The 20605-nt window shown below is 42.3% G+C and overlaps 3 protein-coding genes across 5 annotated transcripts; 2 read left to right on the forward strand and 1 right to left on the reverse strand.

Moving 5' to 3' along the window:
- Positions 1 to 2033: 2033 nt before the first annotated feature.
- Positions 2034 to 4047, forward strand: LOC118412036 (alpha-2,8-sialyltransferase 8B-like). Of its 2 annotated transcripts, XM_035814632.1 has the most exons (3): positions 2034 to 2234; positions 2722 to 3285; positions 3613 to 4047. In XM_035814632.1, the coding sequence occupies exons 1-3, from the start codon at positions 2104 to 2106 to the stop codon at positions 3869 to 3871; spliced, it is 954 nt and encodes a 317-aa protein (XP_035670525.1). In that variant the 5' UTR covers positions 2034 to 2103; the 3' UTR covers positions 3872 to 4047. The 2 variants fall into 2 exon arrangements, with proteins under 2 accessions (XP_035670525.1, XP_035670526.1); XM_035814633.1 differs by lacking the exon at positions 2722 to 3285.
- Positions 4048 to 4325: 278 nt separating this feature from the next.
- On the reverse strand, positions 4326 to 18519 carry LOC118412034 (CMT1A duplicated region transcript 1 protein-like). The gene is made up of 10 exons (XM_035814629.1): positions 17393 to 18519; positions 10721 to 11154; positions 10141 to 10379; positions 8960 to 9163; positions 8447 to 8568; positions 8205 to 8272; positions 7884 to 7964; positions 7285 to 7427; positions 6723 to 6887; positions 4326 to 6349 (listed from the first exon to the last, which is right to left on the reverse strand). Exons 1-10 carry the CDS (start codon positions 17934 to 17936, stop codon positions 4954 to 4956), a joined length of 3396 nt encoding a protein of 1131 aa, XP_035670522.1. The 5' UTR covers positions 17937 to 18519; the 3' UTR covers positions 4326 to 4953.
- A 360-nt stretch (positions 18520 to 18879) lies between these two features.
- LOC118412037 (anaphase-promoting complex subunit 16-like) lies at positions 18880 to 20381 on the forward strand. 2 transcript variants are annotated; one of them, XR_004830715.1, is made up of 4 exons: positions 18880 to 19058; positions 19299 to 19373; positions 19651 to 19853; positions 19900 to 20381. XR_004830715.1 is itself a non-coding variant. In XM_035814634.1 (3 exons), exons 1-3 carry the CDS (start codon positions 18944 to 18946, stop codon positions 19749 to 19751), a joined length of 291 nt encoding a protein of 96 aa, XP_035670527.1. In that variant the 5' UTR covers positions 18880 to 18943; the 3' UTR covers positions 19752 to 20381. The 2 variants fall into 2 exon arrangements, 1 of the variants encoding a protein (XP_035670527.1); XM_035814634.1 differs by having other exon boundaries at positions 19651 to 20381.
- Positions 20382 to 20605: the final 224 nt, after the last annotated feature.

Raw genomic sequence — 20605 nt, forward strand, 5'->3', positions numbered from 1 at the left:
TCACTTTTGTATGACTCATTTAGTGCACTGTTAAGTTCCCTCCATGTTGCTTTTGACCTTCTTGTGTGGTTCACAAGGAATCTTCTTTTAGCTTCATCCCTGTCTGCTTTCAGCTTAATGGTTTCTGCTGACACCCAGTTTGGCATGCCACACGGTTTCTTTTTCCCCACCACTTTTGTTGCTGCTTCCTTGACTGACGATTCAAATACTTTATACCTGTTCGTAATGGATTCGCCACTGTCGGGAGGCTGAATGGCGCTGAACCTGTTTGACAGTTCAATCTCGAATTGCTCCCTGGTGGATGGGTTCTGAAGTGCACCCCAATTGAATTTCATTCGTTTGCAGCGTTTTCCCCTAGATGTTCTCAGGCTTATTGACAGTGCAATGCTTAGAATCCTATGGTCTGAATCGAGTTCGACAGTGTTGTACGCACGATCGACAGTTTTGAAGCAATGTCAGTAATGATTAAATATGAGGCATTTTTCTGCGCGTAACAGCGTAACAATCAACTACATGCATGAATAGGACTAAATCTTATGGACTAGATGTTATTTTGAAAGTTCATCTGTGTTCAGTAGGCTGACTAGTACTGGCTTTAGGGCGGAATGACATCACTGCCGCGTGACGCAATGCCCTGCCTCCGGTGGGACCGGTTCTCTCGCCGTGAGAGTTTACGGGTCAGCAAGCATCGTTTTACCTGCCGGCAGACATGATGATGTGATTTCGCCATTGTTTAGCTAACTGTATGTTATCTACGTTATGATCTACGCATATTGTTCTTTACTGATAGCTAGGCCTTGAAGCATCCATAAAAAAACTCGAAGGCTTTGTGGGTGATACCAAGTGTCACGTGTTTCGACTACTGGCTTACCTGTAATTCTAATATTTACTATCTATTCCAGGCGTGGCCAATTTGAACAACAATGGCTGCTGCCGCGGTTTTTGTGTGCCGCCGTTGGCGACTAGTACCTCGCTGAGCTATACAGGGCCGCCGCGAAAGCAGTACGTGTGAGCCGGGGGTGAATCAATGAACGAATTGATGAGTGAAGACCTTTCTGTACATTTTTGCCCAAACGAGCTGAGTACAGGTCACAACAAAGACAAAACAGAACGTTACACATGTTGGTAAAGTCTTCTTAAAAATGTAGGATTCTATAGGATTAGCTATAACAGTCCGTCAAACGCACGAAGAACATATTTTTTCAGGGCTAACAAAAATGAAGGAATCCACCTTCTATACAATTAAATAAGATACGTCGATAGACATCCAGGTACGTCAAATAGCAACTACTCGGAGTGTCACTGACAAAATGAGTGGAACGTCTGACCGTTTTCAGAATCATATCCAGGTGCTTGAGTAATTGCTCTTTGGTGTAACTTAGTATGATGTTACTATCATTGACATGCTACAACGAGTGTACTTCAGTGTCCACCATGTTTGAGAAAAAATGACATTTTTTGTGCGGCAAAATCATGACGACTTCTGCGCTTGGGCGCAACATCTGACCACTTGTTTTTTTGTGTATGCGGTGTTTCGTAGTTGATTTTTCGAAACTTTTCAGATAATTCCTTGCGTAAGCCAATAAGATGAGATTTATGCAAGGATGGATCGTCTGAGCTCGATGAGAAGAATCAAAATACGCCTTTTGGCCGTGTTCGTTCTGGTCACCACGACTGCCTTCCTATGGACGATAGGTGGGAACATACCACAAGAAAGGTAACGTCAAACAAAACAGCTCTTATACTGATGCAAACAACGTTAAGGCCATATGTAGTGTATTATAATCTGAAAACTAGCACCCATGGCTACAGATTTTACTCAAGGTTCTAAAATGAATTCATTATCTTGCTCTGTCGGTGTAACGGTATGCATAGTAATGCTAGCCTACTTTGCCCTGTATCATACAAAATCCCAAGTGCTGCTATGGAAACCGATAAGGCCTGCGAATTTAACATTAAAGATTATCAGTACATATGTATGTATGCCATAATTTCATTGAAAATTACAAAAAATCATTGTCCTTCAGATTTTCTCCGAAGAACGTCTCCAGAACTACCAATTCCTTACAAACAATCTTAAGTCGTGATGTTGTTCACCTTGCCATGGCTTCCACAAATCTGCCATTGGATGGGCGTTTCAACACAAGCAGAGGTGAACAGAACATAGGCATACCACCAACACAGATCGCACCCAGGCCAACGGAATTTGGTATCCTGACGCTAGAGAAAGTAAGGTCAGTGTGTCGGGAGTTTTCCATTAACTTAATATTGTCAAGCTATCGATGAGGTGAAGATCGAAAGCCTCAGTATATCTACTATGTACAGATACATATCTTTTTACCTAGTTAGTTGTGTGTTAAGCTTTCGTCTTTCCATTACATTGATTAATCATAATGTTATATCCACATATAAATGATAATAGATATAACTTAAGACGTGCCCTAGATTAGGACGAAGCCCTTACTGATCTTACCGTTAAGTAGTTTCCTGTCACGGTAGATAATCTCTTTAATAGTGTCTCTGTTTGTTTGTTTTTATCCCATATGCTGTACCCTGTACTGTTATGCAATAAAATTCATAAAGGGAACAAAATGCACTCCAACAAAGGCCCATGGTGACAACTTTCATCGCCTATATGTAACGTTAAACCATTTCGTCTGCCGTTTCGTCACGTTTAACATGTGGGTACATGCTCTTACAATACGTACCCTGTGTCCACAGAAAAGCGGCCATGAGGCACATTGATTTACGGAAGCACGTTGCTATCTTCTCCAATTACGAAGATGATATTGCGAGATGCGGGGCAAGTACAAACCAACATAAAACCTCCACACATCCATCCGAATGCTACGGAACGCCGGCTATCACACGTAACTACAGCACATGCGCACTGGTTGGGAACGGAGGGATATTACTGAACAGTAGCTGCGGTGAAGCGGTCGACTCACACGACTTCGTGATCCGGTTAAACCTTCCGCCTGTCCAGTCATTTGAAAGGGACGTTGGAAGTAGAACTGATCTTGTTTCCATAAACAATAAGGTCTTGATAGACATTGGGTCGCTGCTCATTTCGTCCACTGGCAGGACAGAAGTCTTGAAAATGTTGAATCAGGTACAAAACAGTATCTTACTATACGCCAAGGGTTTTGAAAAACATGGAAAAGGTGCATACAATATTACAACCTTGGAAGCCATTCAATCTGTGGATAACTTCATCGAAAGCAATGGATTGCAAATAAGGACGGCCTATGGGCTTTCCGATGACGTGCAGGCAGCTTCGAAAAGGTAAAGATGAAAAACACATTGACACATTAGAAACGTAATCAGCATTTAAACTTTCTGCGTGTTGTTAAATTGACTTGAAATAACTACTTTAGTTGAAATAACTACTCGAGCCATCAAATAAAAAAAGTCTTGCATGTAAGTGATGTAACCATAGGTAAGGAAAGAAAGCCTTCCTGTATGTCTCAGGTAATGACATATCATCTTTTACAAATGCCCGTGCTGAGAATACTTTGGATTCATGTCTTCAGTAGTGTTATCACTAACGTTTTTCAGGTCACGTATACGAGTGTCACTCACTTATTTCGTACATTTTATCATTGATAACAGGGTCATCTCCCGTCTACGAGAAACCGTACGGCATCCCACCACCGGCTTTCTCAATTACTTCCTCTCCCTCGCCTTCTGTGACCACGTGACTGTGTACGGATTCTGGCCTTTCGCCATGACTCCTGACCACCGGCCCCTCCCCTACCATTACTTTGACAACGAGACATTTCCGATTAATCACAATATCATTGACGAGCAGGTGTTCTTAAGGGACTTGAACGAGACAGGTTGTTTGACACTTGTGAGAGATTGTTTGTGAGGGTGTTATTCCTCCTTCTCCGTTGAACTAGGAGTTTTGAAACAAAGCATAACGTTCACGCTTTTTTTATTACCTAACACTGCAATTAGGCTTTGCTACAGTTCACTTTTATAGCATTTTGAATCTGAAGCAGCTTTGTATTGATACTTTGTGCAATAAAGGCCATACCTAGGTCAGGTTCGCGGATACGCCTACATTATTTTTATTGGTTTAAAAAATACCATTCAGGATACGAATCAATCCCACATACCTCCCATTTTGCAGATTACTGCTTCACCCCCTTACACATACTGCTTTATACTCCTTTAAATTTGAATCCTACAGACAAAAATACTAGCTCTAGGGATGTATTGTGTGGCAACGTGTATGGCTGACTTAACATGTAGATTTACACCCAAAGGTCTTTGGTGTGGGGACAACATTTCACCACTTCAAAACACCAGAAATCTCAGAGTTTACAATACCATAAACTTTTATTTCATCCCTGTGACATTTGCCTGGTACCTGGTACAAGCACCCAAAGTCAACAACAGAACATCTCTGTAGAAGTAATACAGAACCCAGCTACCTCTATAAATACACAATTACTTCATCATAGAACCAGCAGCATATACTTAAATATTTTAACTATGCTAGCATCTGGTGCTAACATATCTGATTCTTGAACATTGAATCAGTTTAAATCCAGTTAAGGTTTTACAAAATAGTTCCACTTAGTTCAAGGGCTCATTCAAACTTTAAACAGACAAAACCACACTGACGTACATTTATCACACTTGTCAGGTAGACACCAACATACAGTAACAGACAGGGACCTACTAGTATCCCAAATCTATATCATCTTGTTCCCATTATATTTGAGAAAGCAGCATATAAAACTCTTTCTATAGACGTAATGGACAGTTACATTGTATCTGTCATGTTTAACCTCTTAACCAAACAAAGAATAGCAGCTTGACAGTTCATCACATGAACCTTCTTACCAATCTTGGCAGACTCCATTTAAACACTTTGAGTTTTCACTGTAAGAGACTAGGAGGTACAGACTTTAGTTAGTTTATCATTTCAGCAGCAATTGTGCCTCACTCTCCTATTTCGTAGGCAGTTTTCTTCACAGTTTTTGTCATGTCGTTGTGATGGGAGAGTCCCTTTGCTACCGCCAACCATCTTCTTCTTTGTCCCCGTTTCTCCACCTCTTCTTTGTTGCTTGTGTGTGAGGTCTGGGACTTAACGATGTTACTTTCAAACTGTTTCTGTGCCTTGATTGTCTTCAGTTTGAATGCAACATTTGTCCTCAGGGGGTCAACTGGATTTCTTGTCACCGTGTGAAAGTTTGATGCAAAATTGGGAGAACGCTGTTGGGCCTGAAGTGACTTTGTTACAATCATTGGGACGTGTTCCGCGGCCTTCCCTGACGTTGTGAAGAGATTTGTTCCCCTCGAGGGGCCTGCTGTGTTTGGCCTGTCAGAAAGTTTTTGAAAAGTTTCTGGGTCCCTAGAAATGCCCAGACTTGTCTGCGGACGGAGCAGACTCGGTTGTGGGACGGTTGCAACGACGTGTGTGTCATGCATGCCGGTATGGGGCGTGGTGTCCACTGGCACTGACTGGAACTGAGTCGTGATCACTGATGTTGACGGCACAGCAGACAGATGAGAATGTCTTGTACTAGACATCCTGCTGGCTGTACGCTGGCCTGCTGTTTCTGCTCGTTTGGAGGTGGCAAGTTTAGCTGGGGATGACTGCGGTCTGCCTATTTTAGGGTTAATTTCACACGAGTTAATGACCATGTTCCTGTTGGCCTCCCCATCTTTGATGGAGCTGTGAATAGTCCCCACGCACATGAAGACTTCGTCACGTGAGGGATGGTGGCTTTTCTGTACCCTCTGTCGGGACCTCAGCTGCGATTTCATCTCCGAGAGTGACAAGTCGGAAGATTCGAAAAACACATTCCGATGACTCCCTGCCGGAGCGCTGGCGCCCCTTGCCGTGGAAAGTCGAAACCCTGTAGGCGAGGACAGGGTCGGAGTTTGTGTTGAACGCAGACACAAATTCTGGTTACTTGTAACATCAGGACTTCTAGCCTGACGCCTGGTTGGAGGCTGAGGCGAGCCAGCCCGACGGGGATCTTCCTCCATGTCGATCAACGTTGGTGTCGGTTGCGACGTTGTGCGCATTTTGGCACTGTGGATTCTCTTGGCACTGGACAGGCTCTGCTGGCTGAAGCTCCGGGCGCTGTGGGGCAGCTGGCGCACAGGACTGTAGGCCGGCTCGCTGCGGTGGTACACTTTCTCGCTGGAAGCCCCCACCTGTCTCATGCGCTGTCCTCTCACAAAGACGTAGGGGTGCTGCTTGAAGGGAGCGTCGCTGTAGTTGTTCAGGTGCTTCAGGACCTCCACCTTGTCTGAGTCGAGGCTGTAGTCCCACTCAATCTCCTCAAACGTGAACACCAGCAGGTTGTTGATGGTGTTGATCAGCAGTCTGTCAACAGACAACAAACAAAACAAGGCAATTAGAGACGGCAAACTTCACTCCCTTACCCATACTACTTTACAACCTTTCGATAAAAGAAATGCAGTAAAACCTGGCTACATATTTAAAACTGACAGCCCTGTCCAATTTTACATAGGTAAGACCCTCTACCAAACCTGGAGCAACCACCTAGAGTCACAAACTATTCTTCTTCAATCCCTTGAGCATTTGTTGACAACAGGTTTGACTGTAGGAGCATTGATGATGGATGACAACACTGCACTGAGCTTGCCAGGAAATGTAGAAACACACACACACACACACAAAGATTGGCGAGACAGAACTATTCCTAACGATCATGTGAACTCAGCAGGATTCTTACCGGTTCTCACAAACAATGATGTCATCTATTGCATCAGAGTGACTGTTCCCTCTCAGCACCCTTAGACAGTCGCCACTCAAAAGGTTGAAGATCCGCATCTTGCCGTCACTACAGCCGGTGATGACTCTTAAGAACAGGAACTGAAGACACATGATTTGGCTCCCTCTGGTAACATCAAAAACAAGCAATTAGAGATGGCAAACTTCACTTCACTGTCAGTAATAGTGCTTTGTGCCTCCTTCTAGTCCCACTGATAGAAATAGCAGCACTAAGTATGCATGATAATACTACTTCCTGTATATTAGGAATCACAGAAACACACACACATAAGGAAAGACAATCTTTCATTCCATTGGGGGTGAAACAAATATATACCATACACAATTAATAATGATCCTAGAATTCAATAATAAAAACTTACAACCATTTGCATGTATTTTTGCCTCATCTGTGTGTGTGTGTGTGTGTGCATGCATGTGTGTGCATGCATGCTTGAATGATTATCTACCTGTACATACCAACATTTCCACCTGGAACAACATACAGCCCAGAAACAACCTACCTCGGATGTCTGAACGCAGTAAGACAGCGACTGTGTGTTCCCATCATGCTCCAGGCAAACGCGTATCCATCCTTCCCGCCGGTGACGAGGTGCCATTGGTCGAACTTCAGACAGGTTACAGGGCCCTGGTGACTGGACAGTTTCTGTTCCATATAAAAAAGGAGAAGACATTTACAATCATTACACCCTTTAGGATGCACAAATTTTCTTGGTCCTCAGATATCTTAAGGAGCAACTATAGCAAGCAGGTATCCAAAAGTAGAGGGCAGGGAGGAAGACTTGAACATGACTGTATTCACTGCATAAAGTTGAGTGAACAAAAACATAGACCTGTAACTAGCCTTGCTTTGGTACATGTATCTTTTTCCAGTATAAGCATACCTTTCTTAAATCTGAGATCCCTGAATGAAGCAGATTTGTTTGTTGACTTATGTAAACAAGAAGAAGAAAGAACACTATGTTACTTGACTATATATGATAGTAGCAATACTGATTGATAATAATCAAACTTAAGTATTGCCTAACTGTCTAACTTGCATATTCTTGTTCTTGTTTATACTTTGTACAATAGAGGCTTTCATAGTTATTATCATACAAACCTTTACAAGAGTGGCAGCTGAGATACTCCACACCTTGACCTGTCCTCCATCACATCCACTCACCACTCGATCAGCCAGAATCTGCAAAGAGAAAACATCTGATATGAGTACATGCAACATGGAAACATAGAAATAAACAATGGAATGCAAATTGCTCAAGTTGTAACATCTACGTAGTGAACATACTTCCAACAGGTCACAATTATCCTCCTGCCCTAAAAAATGTGTAAAAAGATTCCAACGAGCAACGTCTCCCAAGATAATGCACTACTGCATTATCTAATCTTAAAACTGTACTACAATAATATTAGTCGAACTTACCCCCACAGCTAAAATAGGTTTCTTGTGCTTGAAGGTCCGTTGGCATTTTCCTGTTTCAAAGTTCCACACTGAAAAACATGTTCATCTGTGAGTAATGCAATCAACAAAAAAACAAAACAAGAGCATGTCCATATATTGAGATAGAAACACCACGGACAGTTAAAAATAATTCATTTTCATACATATCCTTCATACAACTTTCAACTTACAACATTCAATTCAACAAGTTATATAGTCCTGACCTTTAACTTGGCTGTCCTTGGACCCCGAAACCAATCTGTTTTCGAACAGATCAATGCATGTGATTGTACCGCGATGGCCACGGAAGATGCGAAGACAGTTGCCTGCCTGGAGCGACCAACATCTGCAAATGAATAAGATAGGTTAAAGAGTCATCAGAATTTGTATTGTCCGATCCACACATGGTGACTGAAAAATGGCACATCTGACAGGCTAACAAGAAATTAAACAGGTTTGACCCTAAACTTCAAAAGTCAAATAAATGGTAACAGCAAAGTGATAACTAAATGTTCTGAACTGTTATATACATAATGTAAGATTCTGATTATGATACTAATGTCACAAACCCATGAAAAAAAGGAAGGTTTGGTGTAGCACTATAGCCATGAGGAGGCCCACAATCAAAACTGTTTCAAGTACCAAATAAATACTAAGGATCCATTCACAACCCACCCACTGACAAATAACATAACCATCTTGGCAAACTAGGTAAAAACATGCTGAACGTTTCTCACCTCACAGTAGTGTCATAGCTCCCACTGAGCACAAAGCCGCGCTCCTCGCTGATGTAAACACACTTGATGGACCCTGCGTGGCCTGTGATTGGTGTGCGATGTTCACGGCCGGACATCACGTCCAGGATACGGACCTTGCGATCCACAGAGCCCAGCGCAACAAGCTTCTTACCATCATGATGAACACGACGATGTGGGTCATCCCTGGAAAACGGTTCAGTTAGTTTGTTAATCTTATATTCTTATCTTACATTTGTACATGCAATGGCCTATAGCCAAGTTGTTTGTTGTACGTTTGCATCATACCAAAGACTGCTTTCCCTGTTCAGTACTTATGAGAAAGAGTATGAGACTTGAACATACCCCATTACCAGAGGACTAGATCAAAGCCCTACTGTAGTGGCCTGTGTGGCCCAAGCAGGGCTCTAGCCAGCTCGATTTTTTTCCGTCAGCCAATTCCAATCGTTGTGAGAACCGTGAAAATTCATTTCTCCTATGACACTACATAGTAGTAAATGTTGCAATTGAGACCTTGAAAAACGGGTTTTAATGAGATTATCGTTTGCGAAAGGGCGCCGACACACATTGTCAACAATCATAACAATAGCAAAACAAACAGTGTGTGGCTTTTTCGGCCGTGGATGGCGTCCCCAAGCCGCCTGTAGCTTCCACCAAGGAATTTTTGTCCGTCATGGTTGACGGATTGGTTTTAAAATTTTTCCGTCAGAGGCAGCAAATTTTCGTCAATTGACGGAAAAACGGACGCTGGCTAGAGCCCTGGGCCCAAGAGCTATAGAAATGGAGATGGGTACCACTGAGTTTTACACAAAATGGTGTGGGAAGGACTTCAACCAACTTTTCTCATCTGACCAAGACTACAAGTAATATCCACAGGCCAGTGACCTTTTTGTTAGGTAAAGTTTAACTGTTAAAAGGACTATATCACTTGGAGCCAATCAATTAAGCTCTCCCCTATATTTTAGGTAAATATTCAAGTGCCAATCGTTCCTGTATAAACTTTGCCAGACTTTCTGTGAAGTGGTCAGAAGACTAAAATTGATTTAGAATAGAATGGACAACAAGCTACTCAAACATTTCAGATTTACATGATCCTGAAAACTTTATCTCCACACCAAACAGCCAGTGGCCAAAAATAAGAACATGATGTTCTTCACACTTACTGGTCAGCTAGCACCATGACATTGTAGGCTCCACAGTAGACGTTCCTCTCCTCCATGGTTACAGGGCGCGTAACCATGCCGCTGTACGCAGTCAGGAAACTCACGTCATCCTTGTGGGTGACCACCTCCATGGGCTGACCACTGTTGGACAGAGGGTCTAATGTGCCCTCGCGGAGAATTGGTACTGCCACGTCAATCTGCTTGGCATAGACAGGGTTACACCCCCGCGCTGAAGAACCCTGAAAATACAGTAGGGGTCATACATTACAAAAGAGTGTAGCAGACACAAAATACTGTACTTAAATTCACATACAGAAGGAGCTGCCAAAATATCAGCCAATTTCTTCCAGGTTGCGTAAGAAGGATGTTATGTTCCAAACCATACTGAGTCTCATGTTCTCAAAATTTTAAGAATTTTATGAATACACCTCACCTGCATACTAGTATGCAAACATGGCAAGGTAGTCAATGCATGTACTTTGTCAAGCATTGGGATTACACTACAATTATCATTTGTATACTTCACTCCCTCTGGGTGACCCCGTCACACATACGGTAACAACATCACGGACTACCTTACCTGGTAGAACAGAACCTCCTCCCAGAGCTGGATCTGAATCTCCTCCTCCTGCTGCACCTGTTCAGCCAGGACCCTCCACGTCTTCCCCACGGCCAGACAGTTGTACAGGCTGATCCTGTCCAGGAAGCCCAGGATGTACTTAGACAGGTGGACGGGCAACCCGCTGATGAAGTCACGGTACTTCGCAACACCTGCCGTCGCGGTGACCGATGTCGGCAGGACCATACATGTGGGGTCGATCGAGGAGAACTCGGAACTATCGTCGCTGAGGTAAACGTCTTCATCGTAGTTTATGACAATGGGATCAAATTCGTCCCCTGTGATCGGATGGACGGTCGGAGTGGCATACTCCAGGTTGGCTTGTGTAAGGAGGTATAGGTCTGGGTGTTCTTCGGTGTTGTATGTGTAGTTACTGGATGCCAAGGACTCGTCATCTGTAAAAATAATGAATTTCTTTTAGACAAAATTCAGACATAAAGTAAATTTAGAGGTGTTTGTGGTTGTTTTAAATCCACAGTTTTGGTCAAGACCTCTTCCCTGGAAAATCAAGTGAATGTACCAGGTTGAGAGGTGGATATGATAGGCATTTTACTGATGTAATAATGATTCCATCAGATGCCATAATACCGGGGTACTGCCATCTGAGAAAAATAGATGATAAAAATTTAAAAAGATCTAAGGAAATGTACCAATGTCAGTTATCCATCATCAGTACAATAACAAATTGAATGTTTTTGATGTTGCAGTATTATGGCACCAGGTAGTATCACGAGAGTTGATGTTATTCTGGAAAAATAAACATCAGTGCTGACGAAATTATCCAATTCAGAAGCAGTGCTGATGTTAACTTTGCTCTTATTGAGTCTTAATGGTGCCATTTTCTATATATATGCTTGCTAAATGCGAGCAAGATAAAGTAGCATGAAAGCATACTGGGGAGCACAAAGCATCAATATCTTTAATATCCACACAGTTATTTGATGCATTGACTAAGTTAAGGGGTTAATCGTTAACCTTTATGGGCACTATCAGTCAAGCACTAGGCACATAGATTAGCTGATTAATCAGCCAGTTGGTTAATATTTCATTGGTTAATTACAGTATTAATCTTACACAAATAACAACCCATAATCTTACACAAATAACAACCTAGGTATGCATTTTCCTTCTGAAAATAGTTAACTTAAACCAGACTGAGTGTATTTGTACCAGTGACTACCTCTATACACATAGACCATCTGGCTACCATCACCACCTTTTGGTGGTCCTTTGGATTGACCAATTTTTTTTTTTGCATGGTTTTTCCAGCTTTCTATCTATGTCTATACTCTATAGTGATCACCTGTCTACCCTGATGACATTCTAAAGTCTCTTATTATATATATAGTCTTAAGAAAGTTGAGTGTTCTGAAATTTTGGCCACCACATCATTTCTAACTTTCTAAGTAGTTCGTAAGAACACTAAGTTTCCTTTAATTTTAATAATGCCATAGTCACTTTTCCAGACCTGTGCATGGCTCGCAGGCTTTAAGCTAGGACCTGTCCAAAGGTATCCTGAGGGGCAAATTACTGTAATTCGTGGTCAATCAGAATTTCATGCTTGTCAGAGGATCTGCTCCCCAGTGTGAGGGCCTCTTCTGACACCCAGACTCATTCCTGGCTAAAAGGCTGATGGCTGGGCAGTTTATAGGAAGGAAGAGAAAGATACAGAAGACAAAAAGACATACAAAATTAGTCATAAGTATTTTTTTTAATATACAATTCTATATTTTGTTTCTGCAACAGCCTAGTTTGGAACTAATGTTATAACCCTTGCGTAACACCCGTGGGTTCAATTTCATATAGAAATGTATGGTCATTCAACCTGACACAAAAGCTTTCTTTAGAGAACTTAAAAGAGTTTGTAGACTGTTGTGGGAAAGTTAGTTTGCTTTCACACAGAGCTGTATTGATGTCAGGGTGAAATTACTGTAGCTTTTGCTCTCTTAGAAAAAAGCCTATTGTTGACCGTCATGAAATATTTCACTTGTGTGAAAAGTGCATTATAGCACCATTATGCGGCCATATACTAGAATATAAACAGAGTTTCAAGTGACGTTTTGTTCCCAAAGAAAAACAAAACCTCGGTCTACAGACTGCCACGCAATATTTCACCTGTAAAAGTCAGGTCATAAAAGAGTTTTACTCTAGGTGGCTTATTTTGTCTATGGACCGTCATGCAATATTTCATCTGTAAACGCCAGCAAGTTTCAGGTGACTTTTAGTAGTAAAACTAACTAGTTAAAGCCAGTCTATCTAGATAATGAAATTGTCTTTCATACAATATTTCACCTGTAAAAGCCAAGTCATGAGAAAGTTTTAGGCTAGGTGGCTATTTTTGGGGTAAAAATATAGTATAGAGACCACCTGTAACACAATATTCACCTGCTAAAGTAAGGTCATAAAAACAGTTTTGTTGAATTTTTTTTGTCCCAAAAGAAAAACAGCTACTCAGTCAGAGTAAATGTGTGCACATCTGGACCATTGACAAGCACCTTAAGCCCCAGTTAAGGGGAGGAAGTCAACACACACACCATTGTATGTCTGGCCACCAGGTATTCATGGCCTCATGCATGTGAACTGCATGTCAAAGGGGGCATTTATAACATGCCATTACATGCCCGTAGCCAGGATTTTGGTTGGGGGGGTTCTTTTTAGCACTTGTGGGACCATCGAGCGGCGCAGGCGCGAGACTCACGCCGAAGGCGTGAGCTGCCTAGGGGGGTCCGGGGGCATGCTCCCCCGGGAAAATTTGAAATCTAGACCCTCTGAAACGCTATTTCCTGCATTTTGGCGGGCAAAATTTGTTGGACAAGTATAATGGAATTACTATTGAAATACACAAGGCTTTCGGCGTAAGTCTTCATATTTTCACCATGCCCTACACCAAAGGCGCGAGGCGTCGCAATGGAGGTCCGAAATCTGGACCCTTCGAAAAGCTATTTCCCGCATTTTGAGGGACAAATTTTGTTGCCAGACTAAGCTAAATTCAATGACATTTCTCTAAGAGAAAAATTCTTTTGAGGTCGACGGCCCCCCTCCCAACATATTTTCACCATGCCTAGCACCGGAGGCATTTGCTGTCGCAAGGGAAACCCGGGAAATCTTTAATCTGGACCCTCTGAAACGCCATTTCTTGTATTTTCAGGAGCAAATGTAGCAAATTCAGCTAAGCTCAGTGAATCTTTCTATTAACCAGAAAGGTTTTTGAGGGCGACGCACCCACCACATCACGGGGCCTGTTCACTATGTCCGGTCCGCAAGCCGTCGCAAGGGAGGTCCGGGAAATTTTGAAATCTGGACCCTCGCAAACGCCATCTCCTGCACTTTCTGGGGCAAATTTTGCTGATATACTTACTAAGATTGAATAAAATGTCTATCAGTGAAAAATGCAAATCAGTCATGCCTTTGAAAAAAAAATTGTGGACATGAAAAAGTGGACCTTCATGCGTGAAAAAGTGGACCTTTTGAGCTTGTGGGGGGGTTCTTCCGAACCCCCCGAACCCCCCCTGGCTACGGGCATGCATTACACATACAATGTACGTCACAAGTTGGCCCCAACTGTTGACATACTGTCGCTAACACACAGTGGGAAGTAAATGGGCGTGACTCAACACACACACAGAGGACTAGGGCAAGTGGTCTACAGTTGTATTTAACCCAATTAGGAATGATTTGACTAAACATAAGTGATTTTTAGGGTTCTGTTTTGTAAATACTGTTATGTTGCAGTATAGCAACTCGGCCAACTATAAATTACACTTTGGAAAAATCTGGTGAATAACAAAATACCCTACCGTTGTTCCTGCCCGTACCTACTATGTTTAATACACTGTACAAGTTTTAGTAGCTTTGGGTTAGTTTTAATTGCCAGAAGAATGCCGAATTTCACCTGCCATTTGTCTACAACGACTTGTTGATCTGGCTACAAAGGTATAATAGGAACTAAAAATTTACCTGTAATGCAAGTTTTCTGAGGGACAAGTCCCAGACAACAGACTTCCAAAACAGATTCAGAAACCAAAATATACCTTACTATGAAGCCTTGAAGGTTTGTTGTTGTTGCTGTCATTACTCAATGTATACTTTTCAAACTGAACTTTTGGTTTTAATATATTTAATGCAGTACTCCAGGTTTATTACATAGAATTGTACACACAATAAATGTCTACAACTATATTGGGCACTGATTCTGAATCTGAGCAAGTTACTATAGGTCCAAGCCACCCAAGAAGACCAACTCAACTACTGAAGAATTTCTAACAAACACCTTGCTGTCTCATCAAACGTGTTCTCTGAAAGGAGGGCGATGGCGAAACACTCTCTCCATCCATCAAACTCAAAGTCTACGTGTACAACAAAGCCAATCACAACCAATGAAATGAATGTCAACCTGCTACCAACTTTCAGTCAAAGATGTCTGACAAAGACTGTCCAGAGCTGTGAATTTTTTTCTCAATTATTCAAGGGTGTCTACATACTACATTTGTACCTTTGAGAGTCTAAACATCAAGATAAACAGGTGCATTAGTTGGGTACCAAATGACACCCTTGTGGTAAATGTGTCAAATGACAAGGTAAAGTGTACTAATAGTAATACTATGTTTAATATAGTGGTGCTCCAGTGCCAGTGGAGTAATTAGAGGCTAATAAAGAAGAAGAAGATGTTGAAAACTGAAAAGTCTCTCTCATGAAAAAAAAGGTGGTATATGCTCTGTAAGGGACTGTACGATATTTATCAGGGGGGGAGGGCTGGTGCGTTAGGGGGGGAGGGCCATGTTAATTTTTTTTGAGGTGGGGGGAGGGCCATGTTAATTTTTTTTAGATAGGGGGGAGGGCCATGTTAATTTTTTTGAAAGAATTGTTTATACTCTTTTTGTTTTGATATCTTCAACATGGCCCTAAAACTGATAAAATAAGCCTTCTGAATAGCCTAAAATGCAAGAGCTTCCGGGGGGCTTTGCCCCCCTAGGCCCCCCAAAGTGGCGCTGCCCTGGACCAGTGTTCCCGCCAGGCATACGTCATTCCGTCTACAGACTTATTTTTTTCTGGAAAGACGCACTCGGCTCGGCTGAGTTTCCCAAAATATTTAAGTTACAAAAGCGGTGCACGGTAAATACGTGAAGAATCCAAAACTACACACTTTATTTTTTATTTAAAACATTTCTTTTGTTTCAAAAAGACAAAATTTGCGGCAGAAAAAGGGGCCGCAATATTGTTGTCAAGTGTCGATCGAGTCGGCTGTGCACTGGCATTGGCGTCCGTAGCACATGCCGCGGCACGCCCCCCTCCCCAGACGGACTGTCGATCGCAGCGCCCAGCACGTCTTTTCTGGCTACTCCTTCAAGACTACACCGGCACTGATCACTGCCAAAGATGCAGCAGATCGCCCTCCTTCGTATAATGTATAACGTTCTTGGTCTACTCAAATCTGTGTAAAAAGAAATCCAGCGGTGAGCCAAAGATTTCACGCCGAAAACGGGGTTACCTGAGGTCGCACGAAACAAACGCACGCTCGTGGAAAATGACGTCGCGGCCTTGTAAAACCCGACCGATTCGATAAATTTGAATAAAATCATCGGGCAAAATAGAAAAGAAAACCACAAGGTGTGCTGGCGCCGTTTATTCTATCCTCTGGAAAAACTACTAGCATTTGATGCGGGAGGGCGTAACATCGATCGCACGAGGTTAGGCATTCTTTTAATATTCAATGCCGGAAAAAATTTAAATTGGCAGGATTTTTCCATGGGCTGACGAACTCACTGGCTAAAGCCCTGTTTGGAAGCATCAAAAACCCAAAATTTTCATATAGACATGACTGGACAAATAATACCCGGGCCAGATCACGGACTGCTGATTCCCCGAGCTTATAGTTATAACGTATTTTTGGGGAGAGGGCGGACGTCGATTACTGAAAAACGGCAGTAAAAAAGGCAACCGGCATCCAATCTCAAGGGCATAATTTTCCTCTCAAGTTGCAGGAAATTCTGTTTTAGAGGGTTTGAAAATCCAAATTTTCCCGGGGGAGCATGCCCCCAGACCCCTGCCCCGACGCTGTGAAAAAATCCTGGCCAGAACACTGGCCGGCGCCCTTGTGCCCTGACGTCTATACATGTTATATTAAGATTATTTTATCGATTGTTTTTCTACCTGTTTAATGATGCCTGTCGGGGGGAGGGTCATGTTGATTTTTTTTAGGTGGAGGGGGAGGGTCACGTTAAATTTTTTTGAGATGGGGGGGAGGGCCATCAAAAAATTTTTTGATCCGACTTCCAATGCACCAGCCCTCCCCCCCCGATAAATATCGTACGGTCCCTAAGTGATGTTAGTTGCGTTATTGTCATAAGAAATGAAACAGTATAATGTCCAATAAATAAATTTTTGCCGCCACATCCAAATCACAAGTTGGCGAGTCATCACTAACAAGTCGTAACATTTGCCAGATGTATTTTTTTAACGTCTGATAAAATGGTTCTCTCATGGTAACAGGTTGCATGGTTGGTTAGGGTTGCGCTTGTCCTTTCAGTTGGGTATGTAAGCTGGCTGCCCTATGAATGGAAATGAAGCTTCTATGAGCATTATTGTCAAACCTCTCTGTTTAAAAGAAACCAACAGGTGGTTCTCTCAGCTTACCTTCCCAATCCGTTGTCCCTTTGGGCTCCATGTTTTTCTGTGCCTGAAGCATAGTCCTAGCCTGAGTACCCAGGGAGTACAGCATCTGTGGTTCACAGAACTGCATCACACCCAGCATGTAGTTAGCCTTGCTCCAGTAGCTGGCCTCTGCAAACCATGCCCAGGTATCGGCAATGTGTTGCCTGAGTTCTCTCCTGTTTAGAGCCCTGTCTCCACTCAGTGTGGAGGAGTCTCCGGGAAGACTTGGGTTTGTCCGGCACCTGGCATAGGTGTAGTCCTTGTACAGTAGCGGGCTGAGAAGGGAGACCACATACTCCATGAGCTCCGCGCTGTGGAAGCGCCGCGGGAGTCCGAGTAGAAACCTCCGCTTGGAGTGATCTCCAGCCCGCAGGAACCATTCCCGGGTGAAGCTGATGGTGGCTCCCAGACGGCAGGCTTCGCAGTGGCCACATGTCGTGGCTGGCTGCCCAGAGGTACACCGAAGAGTCGGAGCTCGTCCCAAGTTGAACTCGACCACTTCTGTAGTGTCTGGCGGGTGTTTCATGGCGCCTATCTGATCTCTTCCTTATCTACGAGAAGCCGCAAATTAAAGGTAATAACTCGGAAGGCATGTTGACAACGTCCTCTGGAACCACTTATAAGTCTATTGTTTGGCTAAATATCAGCGTGACAATCATGAATTTGCAAAGCACCGGGATCTGTTGACCAAAACATGTACTACAAACACCAGACAGCAAGAAAGCATGACAACCTCGAGCGGGACTCTCAGGGTTGACAAGTCACGGCGGCGCGGCGTCGGCACAGAATAATCCGATATTGTTGCTTCCTTGCTGGAGAAATAAGCTGGGATCAAAACGTTGCTACATTACTTCTGAACTTGTCTGTGAGGGAAGACAAGGAGGGACTTGATCAAACACGCCCCATAGAAACCGGTAGTTTGGGACATCGGAAGTCACGGCAAACACAACTGTTTTGGGTAGTCATTGGCGATGTTTGGGAGATTAGTTTAACATTCCGACCAATCACAGCGTAAACTTTACGACCAATCAGAGCGCGGTATCTGTAATTCCACCAATCACAGCGCGGCCGAAAGCAACGAAAGACAGAAGCTAGTTATCAATTCGTGAACAGCATTACTCAATCTTTCTCTATATATTTATATTTAGGTCCAGGGTATGTTTTTAGTCATTGTTTTGACTATGTATAAAATAGTCTTTTTAGGTCATATTTGGATCTTGAATGTCAGAACAGAGTGTTCAAGATCCTAGAAATCTGAAATATTTAAGCCAGTATAGACCATTTTTGACGTAGGGTAGCAATGTTATGCCATAGGGTTATATATTTATCAATAAAATGATTTTTTCAAGATATATTTTATTCTTTTGATAGTTTTGTTACTTAAATTCGTGCGTCTGATTGTAATTATTCATTAATGTATTCTATAATTTATTTATATTTATCGGCCAAACTTCTCATACACCCCTAAGATTTAGTGGTTCAGTCGTAGATGCTATCCTGGGAACGAGAACTGTAGTACTCAAGAAGAAGAAAATGGCGTCGGTCCGAAATAATCCGAGTAACGTCGAAGACGTATTCGTGGCCATGGCCGCCATGGCGCCGAGAAAAGCTCTCTTTCAATCACCAAAGGAGGATGAAATGGTTGAAGGTACGTTTGGTGTACAACAATGCCCCTTCAGTGCGGTGTAAACCCGACTCCACATTTCTCTAGATTTGGGAAGGAAACAAGTCAACAACTTTGCCGGGGTCCGCGGGACTAACACTTTTCAGTTACAGTAATAAATTTATACAAGGGAGGAGGTTGAACTCATTGAATACACGATGTTCCTGCTTACCGAAGAATGTGCCGTATTCTTTTGAATGTTTATCTGTTTTTGTTTCCCCGCAGATGGCAGTCAGTCCCTTGTGAATAAACTCATGATGGATTTTGATGTGGCCTCTGTCAGGAGATCTACCAATGCAGGTAAATAACACCTCACATCACTTAAATTTTATGACATATAATTTGTGTTCATAAGAATGCCATCACATTGACACACAGGTTTGCATTCAAAATACAGTTTTTGGTCAATACTAGTATATGTATATGTCATTTACGGCACTGAGTCTGCATTAGAATTTTGTTTACATTTTTCCTGTAATCACAAAAATGTTAGTGCAAATTTTAGGTTAGGGACTTATTGATATATGTTTATGAAGATTTGTTCCTGTAATGAATATAGCCTGGTTTCCATCCCCAGAGTTGCACCAGCAGCGGCTGAACGTGTTGAGACTTCGGCTGGAAGAAACGGCAGCAGACAACTGGAGATATAAACCTGTGGACAAGCTGATGGGACTATAACAGCTCACACTTACTCATACAGTTTACCTCCATTCAAGGACATTATTGCTCCATTGTTCAGCATCTTGTTAATGTTGTGAGGATATGACATACATGTACTTGCAAGAAATTAATGGCTGATAGTCAGCTATTTCTATTGGCACTTTGACTACATGTACTGTCCAAGTAAACCACCTTTTTGTGGTCCACATGTTAGTCATCTTGGACAGGTGTAACTGTGAACTTGTAGATGTCTTCATGTTGTAATAATCATCCTATCACTATGATTATGTGAGTTTAATTGGTCTAAATTTTTATAACTAATCAAAATACATGATCTAAACATTGATATTGACATGGCAATGACTGTGTGAATACACATGTATTGTATTTCTACCCTGAATAGTGTGTGCCAAGAACTGAAGTCGCTGAAAATTAGCTGGAAGTTATAATAATGACAAGCTTGATTGGAATCCTTGTAAGAGCTGAAGTTAACTTATTTCTGTTAGATATTCGCTCACTTATTGTAAAGTAAAAGAAAACAACTGAAGCTTACGCTTTGCATCATGGACACTTCCGTGGTTTTAAAAAAAGTACTTATTTACCAGATTCTGGGCTCAGGATTGAAATAAAGTTATACATTTTAATGAATCTGCAAGACTTAGTGTCTTTACTTGGAGCATGGATTCTGTCAGTGCATATTGTGTGTTGGGTTGTTTTGAGTGTTTTTTGTATTACGGGAGTATTAAATTCACATACTGTTCTTAAGAAGGTCCTAGAATTTTTAATTGTATTCATACGTACATGTGCATGTATTTCGATTTCTTAGCCACCTTTCCCCGTGACACACAAAGTCACCTGTTTCTTAAACCCCA

The sequence above is a fragment of the Branchiostoma floridae genome, chromosome 3, assembly GCF_000003815.2.
Source record: "Branchiostoma floridae strain S238N-H82 chromosome 3, Bfl_VNyyK, whole genome shotgun sequence".
Classification (NCBI taxonomy): Eukaryota; Metazoa; Chordata; class Leptocardii; order Amphioxiformes; family Branchiostomatidae; genus Branchiostoma; species Branchiostoma floridae.